The sequence below is a fragment of the Melanerpes formicivorus genome, unplaced genomic scaffold (assembly GCF_026170545.1).
Source record: "Melanerpes formicivorus ecotype bairdi unplaced genomic scaffold, bMelFor1.0.p_v2 SCAF_45, whole genome shotgun sequence".
Lineage (NCBI taxonomy): Eukaryota > Metazoa > Chordata > Aves > Piciformes > Picidae > Melanerpes > Melanerpes formicivorus.
In genome coordinates this window covers 2,115,640-2,132,929 of record NW_027142397.1, presented here as the reverse complement: position 1 = coordinate 2,132,929, position 17,290 = coordinate 2,115,640, and the positions used below count along the sequence as shown (strand labels likewise).

Here is a 17,290-nt window from a genome sequence, read left to right as displayed (position 1 = left end):
CACCACCAGGATCCAAAGCTCAGCCTCTCTAGGCTGTGTGGGGGCTCGGGGGTGCTGCTGCCCTGACCTCAGGCTGTTGTCACCTCTCCTTCAGATGAGTTTCTGTCGCTGCTTGAAGCTTTGTAAGGCACAGAAACTTCTGGCTGAGCTCTCCTGGTAGAGGAGAGCAAGATCTGGAGTGTAGCTCCACGTTGGAGCTCCACAGGCTTCTCACAGGGAAACCTGCCTGGATGGTGGCAACCCTGCAGGGAGCAGCTGCTGCTCGGCCAGGACTCAGCGCCTCAGCCCCCTCCTGCCTCCAGCGAGCCTGGCAGGGGAGAAGGAGCACCTGGAGAGCTGCCAAAACTGTTTCTGTGCTGCATCCTCCTCCTCCTCCTCCTCAGGGAGGTGCTGCAGCTGTAACCTCTCACCTTGCCTTTCAGCCACGTGTGTGCCTGGAGGTGCAGCACTGGCTCTAACTGTGCCCTCTCCCCTTCCCTCTGCCCGCAGACGCTGCAGGAGCAGCAGGCAGCCCGGGCCCAGAGCCTGGCCGAGCTCAGCCGCTGGCTCTGCCAGGCAGAGGACACCTTGGCAGAGCAGCAGAGAGCAGCCAGCCAAGGGGACCTGTCCACCCTGCAGCAGAGGCAAAGTGATGTGAAGGTCAGTGCCTTTAAAAGGCAGGGGTGGGCTGGGAGGGGCAGAGGTGTGGGGGGAGTGCACAGAGCCTTACAGCATCCTCTGCCCAGGAGCTGCAGAGGAGCATGCAGAGCCGAGCTGCCTCCTTCGCCAGCCTGCTCAGGAGCACAGAGGAGTTTCTGGAGGAGAACAAGGCAAAGCTGGAGCCTGGCGAGCTGGCAGCGCTGCAGGAGAGGCTCCAGCATGCCAAGGAGCAGTACCAGTCCTTGCAGGAGAGGACAGAGGTGGCCCAGAAGGAGCTGGAGGATGCTGTGAGTGCTGCAGTGCAGCAGGAGACTGAAAAGGTAATGTGTGAAGAGCTGCAGCCCCAGGGGGCCTGCTTGAGGTGGACACTGAGGTCCAGCCCTGGTGTTCAGCTGGGTGATGTGGTGTAAAGAGATTTGCTGTCCCTCTCTGTCCCCTGGGTGAGGTGGGACCCTGATGCTGTGTCCTCTCCAGAGAGCTGCAGCCACACTTGAGCTGGTTGTGGAGGAGTCCCAGCACAGTGGGGGTTGGAAGGGACCTCTGGAGATCATCTGGTCCAAGCCCTCTGCTAAAGCAGGAGATGGGAGAATAGAACACACCTGGCTCTGCCTTTGGGCTGGCCTTCAGTGGGAGTGTGAGCACTGGGCACCTCCACATGCTGGTGGTGAAAGCCTGTGGGGAGTCCCAGCCCTGTGAGGTGCAGACCCAAGGCTGTATGGGGGTGAGGGATGCAGCAGAGCAGAAGCTGAGTTTTTATTCCCAGCTTCTTTGCACCTTTCCCAGAGAGCCACAAAGTGGTCTGAAGGTCTGTGAGTGCCTCAGGTGTTTGCTGGGGCTGGAAATCTGTTTGGGGTTGGTTGTTTCTGTTGGTTTTTGTCTCCCTCCCCTGTGCAGCCCTTTGCTGAGTGTGCATAAAATGGGTGGTTCTGATCTGGAGCCTTTCTGCTTGCAGGTGAAAGCTGCCAAGGAGCTGGAGGAGAACAGCAACAAAATTGATTCCCTTTTGAGCTGGGTGGCATCCCTGGAGCAGAAGGGAGAGCTCCCAGAGTACAGACCACATCCCATGGAGCGAGCCCCAGGGACACAAGCGGGGACAGACACTCAGGATGTCCCTGACAGCCACACTGTGGGAGCAGATGGTGCTGCTGAGAGCCTGGATGAGGAGTATGAGAGGCTGAAGGTCAGGAGCAGCACCTTGTCCTTCTTTCTGCCTTGTGCACTGAGCCTGGCTGCTGGATGTGGTGTTACAGCATCCCAGCAGAGTGGGAACTGGAAGGGACCTCTGGAGCTCACCCAGTCCGAGCCCTGTCCTAAAGCAGGGCACCCACAGAGGCTTGCCCAGGACCACAATGGCCAGGGGGGTTGGAAGCTCTCCAGAGGGGACTCCTAACATCTCTGAGCAGCCTGCTCCAGGGCTCCAGCTCCCTTACACCAAAGTTTCACCTCCTGTTTAGCTGGAACCTCCTGGGTTCCAGTTTGTGCCCCTTGCCCCTTGTCCTATCCCTGGGCACCACTGAGAAGGATCTGGCCCCAGCCTCTTGCCCCCCACCCTTTAGGAATTGACAAGCATAGAGAAGATCCCAAAACAACTTGGATCTGGCCTCTGAAATGTTCAGGGGGATTGTCTGTCCAGGAGGAGTCCCTGCCTGGCTTCCTGGAGGACCCCTCCTCCACGTGGGTGGGTGGGTGGCTGCCATGGCATGGTACAACCAGAGTAAGGAGAGAAGCTTCCTGTGGTGGTCAGAGAAGAGCTTCCTCTCCTGCCTGTCCCAGCCCCGGGGCCTTCCCCCACCTCGCTGGTGCTGTAGGCAGGGTGCAGAAGCTGCTGGTGGCCATCCCTGCCAGGAGCACATCCTCACCTTCCTTCACCACCCTCCCTTTTGTTTGCTTTCGTTCTGCTTTGCCAGGCCCAGCACCAGGAGCTGCTGTCCCGGCAGCAGGACATCATCCTGGCCACGCAGTCGGCGCAGGCGTTCCTGGACCGGCAGGGCCAGAGCCTGGCCGGGGAGCAGCGGCAGGGGCTGCAGGGCAGGCTGGCAGGGCTGAAGGAGCAGTACTCGGCCGCCCTGGGGCAGGCGGAGGCCAGGCTGAAGCAGGTGCAGGGCCTGCGGGACGAGCTCCGCAAGTTCCTGCGGGACCACGGAGAGTTCGAGGCTTGGCTGCGGCAAGCGGAGCAGGAGCTGGAGGGGATGGCCCGGGGGGGCGGCGACCCCCGGGCGCTGCAGCAGCTGCTCCTGCGGCAGGGCAGCTTCTCCGAGGATGTCATCTCCCACAAGGGAGACCTGCGCTTCGTCACCATGTCCGGCCAGAAGGCGCTGGAGGCGCAGGGAGCCGCCGGCGCTGCGGGCTCCCGGCCTGGCAGCCTGGTCAGGAGCAAGCTGGAGGATGCCACGCAGAGATACACCAGGCTGCACTCCAAGGTATGGGAAGGGCTCTGCCAGGGCTGGGAGGGGAGCCCTGGCTGCTGTTTCCCTCCGCCTCTGGGGTCTGGCCGGGCTTAGAGCATCCGTGGGGATCGTAGGGGGCATGGAGAGGAGTGTGGGCAGCAGGGCAAGGCAGGCTCTCCTCCCCCTGGGATCTGCCCTGCTGAGCCCACAGCTGCAGTACTGTGCCCAGCTCTGGGCTCTCCAGCTCAAGAGGGACTGGGGAGAGTCCAGCAGAGGCTACAAGGAAGATTAAGGGACTGGAACATCAGTGTGGTGAGGAGAGGCTGAGAACCCTGGGGCTGTGGAGCCTGCAGATGAGCAGCCCCAGAGGGCATCTGCTCAGTGTTTACAGATACCCAAAGGGTGGCTGTCAGGAAGGGGCCAGGCTCTTGGCAGTGGTGCCCTGTGACAGGGTGAGGGGCAGTGGGCACAAACTGGAACCCAGCAAGCTCCACCTCAACATGAGGAGAAACTTCTTTGGTGTGAGGGTGCTGGAGGCCTGGGGCAGGCTGCCCAGAGAGGTTGTGGAGTCTGCTTCTCTGGAGGCTTTCAAGACCCCCACTGGATGTGTTCCTGGGTGGCCCTGCTCTGGCCGGGGGGGTTGGACTGGGTGATCTCCAGAGGTCCCTTCCAACCCCTACCATTCTGTGTAGGACAAGGATTGTCTTCTTCAGGGTAGGAGCAACATCCCTCAGCCTTGGTGCTGGTCTGCAAGTTGCTCCCTGTGCTTCCTCTACCACACCTGACAAGCCTGGGGGGTTTCATCTTCCCTTCCTTGCTGGTTTCTGTGTGTTCTCCACCAGTGCCAGGCTGCTCTGTGCCTTGTGTGCATCCTCCCCTTACATCTGGTTGCTCCTTTGCAGTGCACCAAGCTTGGCTCCCACCTGAGCACTTTGCTGGATCACTACCAGCAGTTCCAGGAGGTGGCAGAGTCGCTCAGGACCTGGCTGCAGGGAAGTGAAGCTGCTGTTGGGAAACTGCTCTCGGAGGCAGTGTCTTCAGATCCGGCTGTCCTGCAGCAGCAGCTGGCCAGTGCTAAGGTACAGGGTCCTTGGGTGATCTCCTGGGGAGCACTGGAGCCTCTGGGGGAATTTGGTTGCTGCTCTGAGCTCAGCAGCAGGACAGAGGCTTGATCTGTTTGGGGGTTTGGCTGGCTGAGTGCAAAGCTGGACCTCAGCAGGTCCCAGTGCTGCACATCAGGTGGAGCCAAACACTTCTGAGAGCTGCTCAGAGCAGGGAGCAGGGGCTGTGGCCATGCACTGCCAGAGGAGACATCCTGGTGGGACATGGAGTGCCCAAGCACTCCTCCTCCATGCCCAGGCCCTCTGACCCAGCCCTGCCTGCAGCACAGGGTTGGACCTTCCTCCCACGTTGTTATTTTTATTAATGATTTGGGGATCGATGGACAGAATCCATCAGCAGGGTTGCAGTGGAGCCCTGAGCATCCTGTGGGTGCAGGGGAGCCAGCACTGGTTTGGTTTTGTCTTGCACCAAAGCAGCAGCTGCATGGAGACCTCGCTGAGCATCAGGTGCCGGTGGAGAAGCTCCAGAAAGCAGCTCGGTCCCTGCTGGAGATCCAAGGGGAGCCAGCTCCTGACCACAGGCACATCCAGGAGACAACAGGTACAAGGCAAAGCAGTGGCAGGGCACTTGGGGGCATGGTTTAGTGCCCATGGTGGTGCTGGGTTGATGGTTGGACTGGATGACCTGAGAGGTCTCTTCCAGCTGTAATGATTCTATGGTTCAGGGCTTGGGTTTGCCCATGGGGAGGGCAGGGATCCAGATTGGCCATTTGTGTGTCCCCTGTCTTGCTGCTGAGTTTGGGGACAGGGATTTGCCCTCAGAGAGGGTTTGGCAGGAGCCAAAGGTGTGATCCTTGGTGCTCACTTTGAGCAGCAGGTGAGAAGCTCTCTGCCACTGACTCCCTTGTGCTGGACTCTGCAGATGCCATCGTGAGTCGCTTCCAGAGCCTCTCCCAGCAGATGGCTGAACGCTCAGACCTGCTGCAGAAGTCTGTTGCCCAGTCTCAGAGCGTCCAGGAGAGCCTGGAGAGCCTCCTCCAGTCAGTGGCTGAGATTGAGAAGAACCTGGAGAGAGAGCAGCCAGCCACACTCTCCTCCAGCTCCATCCAGGACTCTCTTGCCACCAGCGCGGTAAGGCTGCTCCCTGGGCTCCCCACCTCAGCCAGGTCTGACTGCAGGACCTGAGCCATGCAGACAGCTGCTGGGAGGCTGCTACAAAGCTTCTGGAAGCACCAAAAAGCCTTAAGAAGAAAGATCAGAACCTCTGCTTCATTACCTTGAGCATGGACCTGTTGGGAAGGTCCTTTCTTTGTCTGTTGGCCAGCAGGTCAAGGGAGGTTCTCCTGTCCCTCTGCTCTGCCCTGGTCAGGTCACACCCAGAGCATTGTGTCCAGTTCTGGGCTCCCCAGTTCAGGAGGGAGAGGGAACTGCTGGAGAGAGTCCAGCAGAAGCTCCAAAGATGCTGAAGGGCCTGGAGCAGTTCTGTGAGGAGGAAAGGCTGAGAGCCCTGGGGGTGTTGAGCCTGGGGAAGGGCAGCCCCAGAGGGGATCTGAGCAGTGCTCAGCAAGAGCTAAAGGGAGAGGGCCAAGAGGATGGGGCAGACTCCTTCCAGCAGTGCCCAGTGACAGGACAAGGGGCAAGGGCCACAAACTAGAATCCAGGAGGTTTCCCTTGAGCTTAAGGAAAACCTTTGTTGTGAGGGTGCTGGAGCCCTGGAGCAGGCTGCCCAGAGAGGTTGTGGAGCCTCCTGCTCTGGAGAGCTTCCAACCCCACCTGGACATTGTGATCCTGGGCAAGCTGCTGGGGGTGCCCCTGCTCTAGCAGGGGGGTTGGATTGGATGATCTCCAGGGGGTCCTTCCAGCTCCTGCCATTCCATGATTCTTCTCTGCTAACAAGTAGGGCTTGGAAAGCAGACAGCAGGGGAGGGCAGAGCCGGCCGGGGAGATGAGAAAGGAAAACTGGGATAAAAACCATTCTTGCCCAACTCCTGTTTTCCTGAGGGTTCCCAGGGGGGGCCCAGCTCCTCACACCTGTTCAGTTTTGCTCAGGAGCAGCTCTTTGTCTGTGTGCCCCCCACAGAAGCTGAAGCAGGACATCGCCAGGCAGAAGAGCTGCCTGGAGGCCACCCGGGAGATGGTGACGCGGTTCATGGAGGCAGCCGACAGCCCCACGGCCTCTGCCCTGCAGGGCAAGCTGGCAGAGGCGACAGAGCGCTTTGGCAGGCTGTGCCAGCAGCAGCAGGACAGGGAGGACGCTCTGAAGGGTCTCCTCCCCAAGGTGGAGCACTATGAGCAGCTCTCAGAGAAGCTGCAGCAGTTCACAGAGAGCAGAGGGCGGCTGCTGGCCTCGGGCAACCAGCCGGACAGGGACATCGCTGCCTTCTCCCAGCACATCCAGGTGAGGGGCAGGGAAGAGGCCTCCAGCTGCTTTGGGCTTCTGGAGCAGGGCTCTTCTGCAGTGGTTTGTCCTGGGGAACAGCTCCAGGCTGGCAGGATCTGCAGGACCTGTGCTGGGGCAGCTGAGGTTGCTGCCAGCAGCAGGGAGCGTGGTGGCATCTCCCTGGAGCCAGGCTGGGGTTTGGAAGGGATTCTCCAGCCAGGCTCTGTGGGGCCAGACCAAATATAGCAAAGTTTTAGCAGTTAAACCTCTGTGGGGTTCACTGAGCAGCACCCTGCTGGCAGGAGGAGCAGTGCAGGATGTGACAAAGGCCTCAGAGATGCTGTGGGCCATGGTGGTCAGTCATGGCTGCATGGCATTCCTCCTCCTCCTCCTTTCCTGCAAGTGCCCTGCTTGGTTTGGCCACAGCCTCAGGAATGCTCTAAGCTGGCATAAAACCAGACACTTGTGCTGGGGGGAGGTTGATTTGCCTTGGGCTGGAGTCCACCATCCCCTCCACTGCGTGGCCTGCACCAGGGCTGGTGGGACTTGGTCTGGCAGCTGCTTAAGGTATTTGCTGAGTCAGAGCTGGAGGAGCAGGTGGGGCTGAGCCATGGCCCCTCGGTTTGGTGCTGGGGCAGTTCATGGTGCTGCCCATGGAGGGTCTCTCCAGCATGCCAGGACTGTCCAGGTCATCCCCTCTGCCCCAGTCTGCTGGTGGGGGCATGGTCAGCATCACCCTTTGGTCCTGGCAGGAGCTGAATTTGGAGATGAAGCAGCACCAGGAGGACCTGGCCACCCTGGAGCACCTGGCTGCAGAGCTGGGCTCCTGTGGCTTCGCTCCCAGCGCTTCCCAGCATCAGGAGAAGCTGCAGAGCCTGAAGAAAGACTTCCTGCAGCTGCAGAAGGTGGCAAAAGAGAGGTGAGTGCCACTCCCTGGGGGGATTCATAGATCATAGGATAGGTTCAAGCTCATCCAGTTCCAACCCCTTGCCAGGGGCAGGGACACCTCCCCCAGCCCAGGCTGCTCAGGGCCTCATCCAGCCTGGCCTGGAACACCTCCAGGGAGGGCACAGCCACAGCCTCCCTGGGCAGCCTGCTCCAGTGCCTCCCCACCCTCACTGGAAATGCTGAGATGAGTTTGGGGGTGGCTTCTGAGTCAGATCAAGACCCTGTGGAGATCTCCTTTCCATGGTGGGGGGCAGGAGTGAGCCCTTCCTGCCTGCCTGCTGCCAGCCCGGCAGAGGCAGCTCTGCAGCTGACGCTTTATAAAAAGCCTTTGCTGGGGGCGTTGTGAAGCATTCCTGGAGCTGCCAGGCCTGCAGCCTGCCTTTCCCAGTGTGTGGGCAGCCCAGAGCATCTTGCTGGAGGAGAGCAGGAGCAGGAGCCTGCCCCAAGCTCACCAGGAGGTGACACAGCAGAGCAGCCTGTCCCCAGATTCTCCCTGTACGTGGGGATAAAGGGAGCAGGAGCTTGTGTCCCCCTTGCAGCAGGGGCACAAAACATGAGGGTTATGAAATGATACAAGGGCTGGAAGCCCTCTGCTGTGAGGTGAGGCTGAGAGAGTTGGGCTTGTTCAGCCTGGAGAAGAGAAAGCTCCAGGGAGACCTTGTGGTGGCCTTTCAGGACTTGAAGATAGGATAAGAAAGCTGGGGACAAGGTTGGGGGGGGGTTGAACTAAAAGAGGGAGATTCAGACTGGAAGGAAGGGAGAAGTGTTTGACACTGAGGGTGGTGAGACCCTGGCCCAGGTTGCCCAGAGAGGTGGGAGATGTGCCATCCTGGCACCATTCCAGGTCAGTTTGTTTGGGGCTCTGAGCACCCTGCTCTGGCTGGGGATGTCCCTGCTGGCTGCAGGGGGGTTGGACTGGCTGACCTCTAAAGGTCCCTTCCAACCCAAACCATTCTATGATTCTGACAGCTGTGTCCCTGGGGGAAGTCACCCCCCCCCCCCAGGCTGTACCTCCACACCCCCAGCTGAACAGAGAGGATGTGATGGGGACAAGCAGATGAGTCCCATCACAACCCCCAGTACCTCAGCACCACTGGGAGGGCTGCCCCTGGCTGGCCTCATGCAGGCTGCTCCCAGCTGCAGCCAGGGAGGATGAGCCAGAGGGGCTGGTGGCACCCACTGGGGGCTGCCTTGTTCCTCTGGGATGGGCTTGAATGGATGTGAGCTGGGGGGGCTGGGGAGGGGGGGAACAGCCTGGCCTCCCCTAGGCTGCAGCTGGCTGGGGCCAGCATGAATGAGCTCAGTCTTCCCAAAAAAGGCTTTGCTTGCCCAGGGACAAAGCCCAGGGCAGGGTGGTGGTGGTGGTTCCCTGGCTGTTGAGTCCCACAGTGGTGCTGGGGTGACCTCAGAAGTGTGAGTGGATGTGTGGGGGGTGTGGGCAGCAGTGAGGGGCAGGCTGGGACATGCACCCCGCTTTGGCTGGCACCACTTCAGCTGTTCCTAAGCAACGTGCAGTGAGGAGAGCGAAAAAGGAGAGCTCCTGGAGACACAAGTGGGCTACATTCAGGGGGGTAATTGGGAGGCAAAGCACGAGCTCTGACTCTCCCAAATCCTTTCACTCCCAGAGAAAAGGATGCATCCTCCTGCCAGCAGCAACTGGATGAGTTTCGGAAGCTGGTCGGGGCCCTGAGGAAGTGGCTGAGGGAAACCGAAGGCAAAATGCCTCCTGCTGAGACCTCCCTGGGCACCCAGGAGCTGCAGCAGCGCAGGCAGCAGGTCCAGGTGGGCACAGGGAGCTGGAACCAGACTGGGAAAGCTGGCAGCAGCTGTGGAAATGCTGGAATGTGGAGTAAATCCCAGGAAGCAGAGCTCTGGGAGGTGTTCTATGGTCTTGGGAATCCTGGGCTGCCCTTTTATGATCCCAGGAATTCTGGGCTCCCCTCTGTGGTCTTGGGAAGCCTGAGATTCCCTTGGTGGTCTCAGGAATCCCAGGCTCCCTTCTATGGTCTCAGGAATCCTGGAGTTCCCCTCCCTGGTCTCAGGAATCCTGGGGCTCCTCTCTATGGTCTCAGGAATCCTGGAGTTCCCCTCTCTGGTCTCAGGAATCCTGGGGCTCCCCTCTCTGGTCTCAGGAATCCTGGGGCTCCCCTCTCTGGTCTCAGGAATCCTGAGGCTCCCTTCTACTTGCTGCTGGGCTGCAGCCCCTGCTGTGTGTGCATCCAGTGGTCCCTGGCAAGCAGTGTGAAGGTCCTCTTGAGCACTCCCTGCTTTCCCTTCTTTCCTCCACCTGCTCTGGGTGTAGTTTGGGGGTGGGAGCCCCAAACATGCTAATTTCTCTGAGTGTTTCCCCTTACTAGACAGGGAAGGTTGGACTTAGATGACTGTGAAAGGTCTCTTCCAACCCAAAGCACTCTGTGATTGTATGATTCCATGGCCAGGATCTGCTGGAGGAGTGGAAAGGGCAGGGGCCCCAAGTGGAGGAGGTTGGCCGCAGAGGGACCCTGCTGGAGAACCTGATTGTGGAGATCACAGCCCCTGACACCTCGCCCAAGGCTGGTGAGTGCCACCCTGCCCCTGCTGCCTCCTTCCTCAGCACTCTGCTCTCACCACTGCATCTTCTCAGCCTGCCTCAAGCAACAAATGAACTTAATTCCCCCCTTGAACAAACTTCAGAGGGCCTGTGGTGATCTGGGCAGCGTGGGGCTTGGCTGTGTGCTCAGGTCACTGCTGCCCACTGCATGACTGCAGCAGCCAAGTGCTCAGAGCCCAGCACCTTGGCTTCATTTGCTGTAGCATCATAACTAGCCCTGAATTCCTCCATGCCTACCATGAGCCCACCCTGGAGACACAGACCACTGCTCAGATGGACCATGGGAGCTTCAGGCTGCTGCAGAGGGTGGGGGTCTGGGCTCTCAGACTCACTGGGAGCTTCTGGAGGTGGCTCTTGGTGATGTGCTTCAGCCTTCTGAGGACTGGAGTCTTTTAATCAGCCCCCAGGATTTGGGTTTCATGTCTGAATTGAGGCCTGGGATACTCAGGAGTGATTTAGTAGTTTCCTTTCTGGCTTGGTGTCTGTGAAGCAGTGAGATGATGTCTGGTTCCTTTGGAAACCAGCTCCAGGATGCCTTCCAGCTTGGGAGAGCAAGTCCTGGGCCTCTCCTCATCGAGTTCCCAGCCTTGGACAGCTGGGGCAGGATTAACCTGATGAGCAGTTCAGTGGGAAAGCTCCAAGAGAAGTGGGGAGAAGCTTCTTGGGGGTGAGCCACATGCTCAGCCTGGTGTGGTGACCAAAGCTGCAGCCCCTTACACCCATGGGAGGGTTAAAATGTCTGGTTGGAAAGGGAAGGATTTAGCCCACGGTGTTCCTGATGAGTCCTCCATGGGCTGTGAACATGGCTGTGACATCTGGTGCCCAAGGAGGGGACAATGGCAAAGAGTGTCCATGCATCAAGGCAGGTTTTAGATAGCTTCATCCTGGAAGAAGAGGAAAACATGGAGGAGTTAATCCCTTCAGGAGAGTTAATCCCTCCAGGGAAGGCATCCAGCAGCCTCCCTTGCTGTTCCAACTCACAAAACCCTGCTCAGGGAAGCAGCTTCCAGGTGTGGAGACAGGACCAGGGGGCCCAGTACTCCAGTCCACATCCACCGTGGTCTCTGGGTGATGTTGGGGGAAGTGCCCACCTCCAGGCAGCTTCAGCTCCTCTGCTACTGGCCCAGCAAGGCAGGAGCAGCTGCAGGGGACCAGGGGGTGAGGGTGTGGGGAGGAGGAGGAATAAACAGACTCCTCATGGAGTGGGGTGGGTTCAGCAGTGCCAGGCAGGTGGGTCCAGTGTGGTCCCTGTCATGAAGGACCCTTCGCCACCTGCTGTCTGCACTCCTAACATGTCTGTCCTGTCCCTCTCTCTGTCTGTCTGTCCTGCTCAGGTGCTGCACTGCCCACCCCAGGAGGGTCAGCAGGCAGCGTGAACGGATACCACACGTGCAAAGGTGAGCTCGCTGCCCCCTCTGTGCCAGGACCACCTTGCCAGCTCCCTGTCCTTTATCTTTCTGTCTGTGCATCACCATCCATGACACCAGAGACATGTCCCCAGGGTGCCACCCTCAGCAGCCCCATCACAAGTGACATGAGCCTTGGGAATTCTCAGCCCCGCCGCAGCTCCAGGTGCTGGTGGAGGGTGGAGGTCAAGGCTGAAGGACAGAGAGGGGCAGCTTTGGGGGGTGCCAGCACCCAACAGCCTGTCAGGTGGTGTAAAGAGCTGATAAATGGGAGATCATTTTAAGACCTGCAATTAACTTAATTGGTTCTGAGGGGCTGTGATGGGATCCAAGCCTGCAGTTTGAGCAGCGGCTTTTAATTGCCACCCCTTAGCTGCTGCTCCTTCGCCCCTTCAGCCAGATAAGAGGAGCAGGAAAATGGCTCTGGGTTTTGGTGCCAGGTTCTCCAGTGGTGCTGTGTGAGCAGTGACATTGTGGACATCGTGGGCAGTGACATTGCTCAGCCTGCAGCAGCCCCACAGCCACGGGGGGCATTGGCTTTGTTTGCAAACTGTCACCAGGCATAAGCGGTGAGGCTGGAAGGGCTCCTCCGGCATCACAGACAGACAGGCAGGCAGGCAGGCAGCAGCCTGGCCTCTTGCTCCTCATGCTTGGCTGGTTGTGCCTGCCTGGGGCTGGGTTAGGACCTGCTAGCCCGAGTTAAGATGGGCAGCACAGGCAGAGGCGCTCATCTCAAGCTGCTCTTTGGAAACAGATCTGACCGAGATCCAGTGCGATGCGTCGGACGTGAGCCGGCAGTACCAGAGCCTTGGGGAGGCGCTGAGGGAGCGCCAGCAGCAGCTCTCAGCCATGCTGGAGAAGATGCAAGAGGTGCAGGAGGAGGCCAGCTCCATGCTGAAGTGGCTGGAGTCGAAGGAGCGGACGCTGTCGGAGCTGGACGCTTCCTCCTCGCCCACCAAGACGGAGACGATGAGAGCCCAGGCTGAGCACAACAAGGTAACTCCTCCTCCAGAGCCAAAAGCTGGAGAGCTGAGCACCTGTCCCCAAAGGTCCTCAGAGATCTGCTGTGTTGCAGCAGGACTAGAAAGAGCAGGATGAGGATCTGCCCTGGGTTAAAGAAGGGCTTTCCCCAGCAGGGGTGAGAGGAGCAGGAGCCAATGCTGTCTGCTCCACCTCTTTGCCTTCAGGCACTTGGCTCAGGAGGGAAGGAGCTTATCTGGGAGTCCTTGTTGCTGGGTCACTCCAACTTCTCCTGGAAAGCAATCCCCAGCCTTTCCCTGCTCTTGGAGCCAAGTGAGCTCAGGGTATTGCTAATAAAATGAAATGATTTCATTAAAGAGCAAAGATCAGACACTGTCCAGCTCCAGTTTGTGGCTGCTGCTTCGTTCCTGCTCGGTGAGTTCATTCTCTTGCCCTCTGTCTGCAGAAGTTCAAATCCTTGTTTTCCAGGCATTTTTGGCTGAATTGGAGCAGAAGTCAGGGAAGATCCAGAAGGTAAAAGAAGCACTGTCTGGCCTGCTGGAGAAATACCCAGATTCCCCAGAAGCAGCGAACTGGAAGAAGATGCAGGAGGACCTGAGTGAGTGCCTGAGGCTTTCTGTCTGGAGCCGTCACGTTAGAAGCGGGGCAGGATTGCAGGGGGGATTCCAAAGTCACAGCAGAGCAGAGTCACTTCTCATTAACATTCAGCAAATAGCAAACTTCTCTCCCAGCTGTCTCCTGCACAAGGTGTTCCTGAGCTGAGCACTGTGGTGGTTGATGAAAGCTCTGTGATGGATGCGTGGTTGAAAGCTTTGCCTCCTTAAAATGGCTTTAAAAAAAGAAAGGAAGGGGGGAAAAACCAAACCAAAGCCAGCCCCACACTGAAACCCAAAGCCAGCCCCACACTGAAACCCAAAGCCAGCCCCACACTGAAAAGCCCAAAGCCAGCCCCACACTGAAAAGCCCAAAGCCAGCCCCACACTGAAAAGCCACAGCCAGCCCCACACTGAAACCCAAAGCCAGCCCCACACTGAAACCCAAAGCCAGCCCCACACTGAAACCCAAAGCCAGCCCCACACTGAAAAGCCCAAAGCCAGCCCCACACTGAAATCCAAAGCCAGCCCCACACTGAAAAGCCAAAGCCAGCCCCACACTGAAAAGCCCAAGCCAACCCCACACGGAAACCCAAAGCCAGCCCCACACTGAAAAGCCCAAAGCCAGCCCCACACTGAAATCCAAAGCCAGCCCCACACTGAAAAGCCAAAGCCAGCCCCACACTGAAAAGCCCAAGCCAACCCCACACGGAAACCCAAAGCCAGCCCCACACTGAAAAGCCCAAAGCCAGCCCCACACTGAAATCCAAAGCCAGCCCCACACTGAAAAGCCAAAGCCAGCCCCACACTGAAAAGCCCAAGCCAACCCCACACGGAAACCCAAAGCCAGCCCCACACTGAAAAGCCCAAAGCCAGCCCCACACTGAAAAGCCCAAAGCCAGCCCCACACTGAAAAGCCCAAGCCAACCCCACACTGAAAAGCCCAAAGCCAGCCCCACACTGAAAAGCCCAAAGCCAGCCCCACACTGAAAAGCCCAAAGCCAGCCCCACACTGAAAAGCCAAAGCCAGCCCCACACTGAAAAGCCCAAAGCCAGCCCCACACTGAAGCCCAAAGCCAGCCCCACACTGAAAAGCCCAAGCCAGCCCCACACTGAAACCCAAAGCCAGCCCCACACTGAAAAGCCAAAGCCAGCCCCACACTGAAAAGCCCAAAGCCAGCCCCACACTGAAGCCCAAAGCCAGCCCCACACTGAAAAGCCCAAGCCAGCCCCACACTGAAACCCAAAGCCAGCCCCACACTGAGAAGCCCAAAGCCAGCCCCACACTGAAAAGCCAAAGCCAGCCCCACATTGAAACCCCAAAGCCAGCCCCACACTGAAAAGCCAAAGCCAGCCCCACACTGAAAAGCCAAAGCCAGCCCCACACTGAAAAGCCACAGCCAGCCCCACATTGAAACCCCAAAGCCAGCCCCACACTGAAAAGCCAAAGCCAGCCCCACACTGAAAAGCCAAAGCCAGCCCCACACTGAAAAGCCAAAGCCAGCCCCAAAGCCAGCCCCACACCCAGCCCCACACTGGTGACCTGGGGTTGATTATTTTGATTAGAAGCTTCACTGCTTGGTAAAAACTTCTGATCATTAGTAAAGCTATCCTTAGGTAATTAATTGTTGACTAAACAGAGCTGCTGTTAGGGTTGGAAGGGACCTCAAGGCTCAGGCAGTTCCAACCACCCCCTGCCATGGGCAGGGACCCCTCACACTAGAGCAGGTTGCTCACAGCCACATCCAGCCTGGCCTTAGAAGCCTCCAGGGGTGAGGCTTCCACCACCTCCCTGGACAGCCTGTGCCAGGCTCTCACCACCCTCATGGGGAAGAACTTCTTCCTGACATCCAATCTGAACCTCCCCTCTTCTATTTCTGTTCCACCCCCCCAGTCCTGTCCTGTGATGCTGAGGAGGTTTTGCATTCAAGAAAAGCATGGGGAGAATGGAAGAAAAAAAAGAAACCCTTCTTGATGGGGAGGGTTGGGCTGGCTTGGAGCAGGACCACCACCAACACAGCTGCTGCTTCAGATTGCAGGTGGGAAAGAGCCAGCCAGGCGACGGCGGAGCGGCAGCAGAAGCTGGAGGAGTCTGCAAACCTGCTGGCCAGCTTCCAGGCTGCTGAGGGCCAGCTGCGCCCCTGGCTCATGGAGAAGGAGCTGATGATGAGCGTGCTGGGACCTCTCTCCATCGACCCAAACATGCTGAATGCACAGAAGCAGCAGGTCCAGGTGAGCTGGGAGCCGTGCAGGCTGCCCCACGCCCTGGGGCCGGAGGGGCTGAGCCCAGGCGCGAGGCTGCGCTCGGAGCCCTGTGTCACGCCGAGGGCTCTGCTGCCCTTGGGAGACCTCGTGGCTCCTCTCCCAGGTCCCCCAAACCCTTGCTGAGCAGAGACTGCTGTGAATGACTTGAAATGAGCTCCCTTCCCTGCATTGGGTTGACTCATCAGTGAATCACTTGGCCCCTCGTGGAGGGGGGAAAATGGCTTTAAACAAGGCCTGTGCTGATGTTCTGCAGGACATGCTCATGCTGCTCCTCCACCTGCCCTTGCCATACCTCCTGCTTTCCAAGCCTGACACATCTATACTGTTCTGTCTGTAACTGGTCACAGCAGATCGAATCAACTGCCCCAGTTTGGATGATCAGATTTCCTCCTTCTCTGTCATAGAGTCATAGAATGGTTTGGGTTGAAAGGGATCTTAAAATCATCCAGTTCCAGCCCCCCTGCCATGGGCTGGGACACCTCCCACCAGCCCAGGTTGCTCAAGGCCTCATCCAGCCTGGCCTTGAACACCTCCAGGGAGGAGGCATCCATAACCTCCCTGGGCAACCTGTTCCAGTGTCTCACCACCCTCACTCTAAAGAGTTTCTTCCTAATCTCCAGTCTAAATCTGCCCTCTTCCAGCTCCAATCCATTTCCTCTCATCCTGTCACTCCCAGCCCTTGCAAAGGGTCCCTCCCCAGCTCTCTTGTAGCCCACTTCAGCTACTGGAAGGCTGCTCTAAGGTCTCCCTGGAGCCTTCTGCAGGCTGAACAGCCCCAACTCTCCCAGCTTCTAACTGGTTTCTGTTAGGTGACACAGCAGTAGGATGAATCAGAGCAAAGCCTCACAGCCCCCTCCCGGCTTTTTAAGTTGCCATGGTGGCAATCCATCATGGCCTGCCCAGCCCAGTGCCCTCCCACCCCGGGGTTTGGTCCTCCTGGACTGGATAGAGCCCCTGGAGGTCTGGTTTGTTTTGACTGTGTGTACTTGGAGCTGTCGCTTTTATGCAAACATTTTGATGTTATTTCTGTTGCAGTTTATGCTGAAGGAATTTGAAGCTCGTAGACAGCAGCACGAGCAGCTCAACCAGGCGGCTCAGAGCATCCTGACCGGCCCTGGGGAGGCTTCTCCATCCACCACCCAGGTGCGGGAGGAGCTCCAAGGCGTTAATCAGAAGTGGTCTGAGCTAACAGAACGCCTCAACTCCCGCTCCAGCCAGATTGACCAAGCCATAGTCAAGAGCACCCAGTACCAGGAGCTCCTGCAGGGCCTGTCAGAGAAGGTGAAGGCGGCTGGGCAGCGCCTGAGCAGCCAGTCTGCCCTCAGCACGCAGCCCGAGGCCGTCAAACAGCAGCTGGAGGAAACCAGCGAGATCCGCTCGGACCTGGAGCAGCTGGAGGAGGAAATCTCAGAGGCTCAGACCCTCTGTGATGACCTCTCCATCCTGATTGGGGAGCAGTACCTCAAAGATGAGTTAAGGAAGCGTCTGGAGACTGTGGCCCTTCCTCTCAAAGGCCTGGAAGACCTGGCAGGTGAGACGGAGCAGAGAGGCTGCTCAAGAGGTGTTGGGAGCAGAGGATCATTGGATCGATCATTTCAGTTGGCAAAGACCTCTAAGCTCACCCAGTCCAACCCTTCTCTAACTCTGCCAAGCCTGGTGCTAAGCCATGGCCCTCAGCACCACAGCTCTGCCTCTTCTAAACACCTCCAGGGGTGGGGATTCAACCACCTCCCCAGGCAGCCTGTTTCAATGTTTGAGAACCCTTTCAGTCGAGAAGTTTCTTCTGATGTCCAACCTAAAGCTCCCCTGGTGCAACCTGAGGCTGTTTCCTCTCAGATGTCAAACTCCATCCCTGCTTTTTCTCAAAGGCTTCTCCCATCATTGGCTGAACAACAGAATGAGAAGTCCCCATCCAGCCTGGTCTTGAACACTTCCCCACCTCATCCCTGGAGGTGTTCAAGGCCAGGCTGGATGAGGCTTTGAGCAACCTGGGCTAGGGGAAGGTGTCCCTGCCCATGGCAGTGGGGTTGGAATTGAGGT

The 17,290-nt window shown here is 58.3% G+C and overlaps 1 protein-coding gene across 20 annotated transcripts in view; it reads left to right on the top strand.

The window, feature by feature from the left end:
- MACF1 (microtubule actin crosslinking factor 1) overlaps positions 1–17,290 on the top strand; it is a 186,907-nt gene that overhangs the window by 97,262 nt on the left and 72,355 nt on the right. For all 20 annotated transcript variants that reach the window (XM_068159206.1, XM_068159207.1, XM_068159210.1 and 17 more), the window contains 16 exons: positions 490–639; positions 726–959; positions 1,592–1,819; positions 2,547–3,059; positions 3,929–4,105; positions 4,565–4,688; positions 5,010–5,218; positions 6,168–6,485; positions 7,220–7,386; positions 9,041–9,197; positions 9,854–9,971; positions 11,340–11,402; positions 12,166–12,407; positions 12,861–12,990; positions 15,018–15,217; positions 16,286–16,781. In XM_068159206.1, the coding sequence (XP_068015307.1) occupies positions 490–639; positions 726–959; positions 1,592–1,819; positions 2,547–3,059; positions 3,929–4,105; positions 4,565–4,688; positions 5,010–5,218; positions 6,168–6,485; positions 7,220–7,386; positions 9,041–9,197; positions 9,854–9,971; positions 11,340–11,402; positions 12,166–12,407; positions 12,861–12,990; positions 15,018–15,217; positions 16,286–16,781 (3,526 nt within the window). The remainder of the gene's footprint in view (positions 1–489; positions 640–725; positions 960–1,591; positions 1,820–2,546; positions 3,060–3,928; positions 4,106–4,564; positions 4,689–5,009; positions 5,219–6,167; positions 6,486–7,219; positions 7,387–9,040; positions 9,198–9,853; positions 9,972–11,339; positions 11,403–12,165; positions 12,408–12,860; positions 12,991–15,017; positions 15,218–16,285; positions 16,782–17,290) is intronic.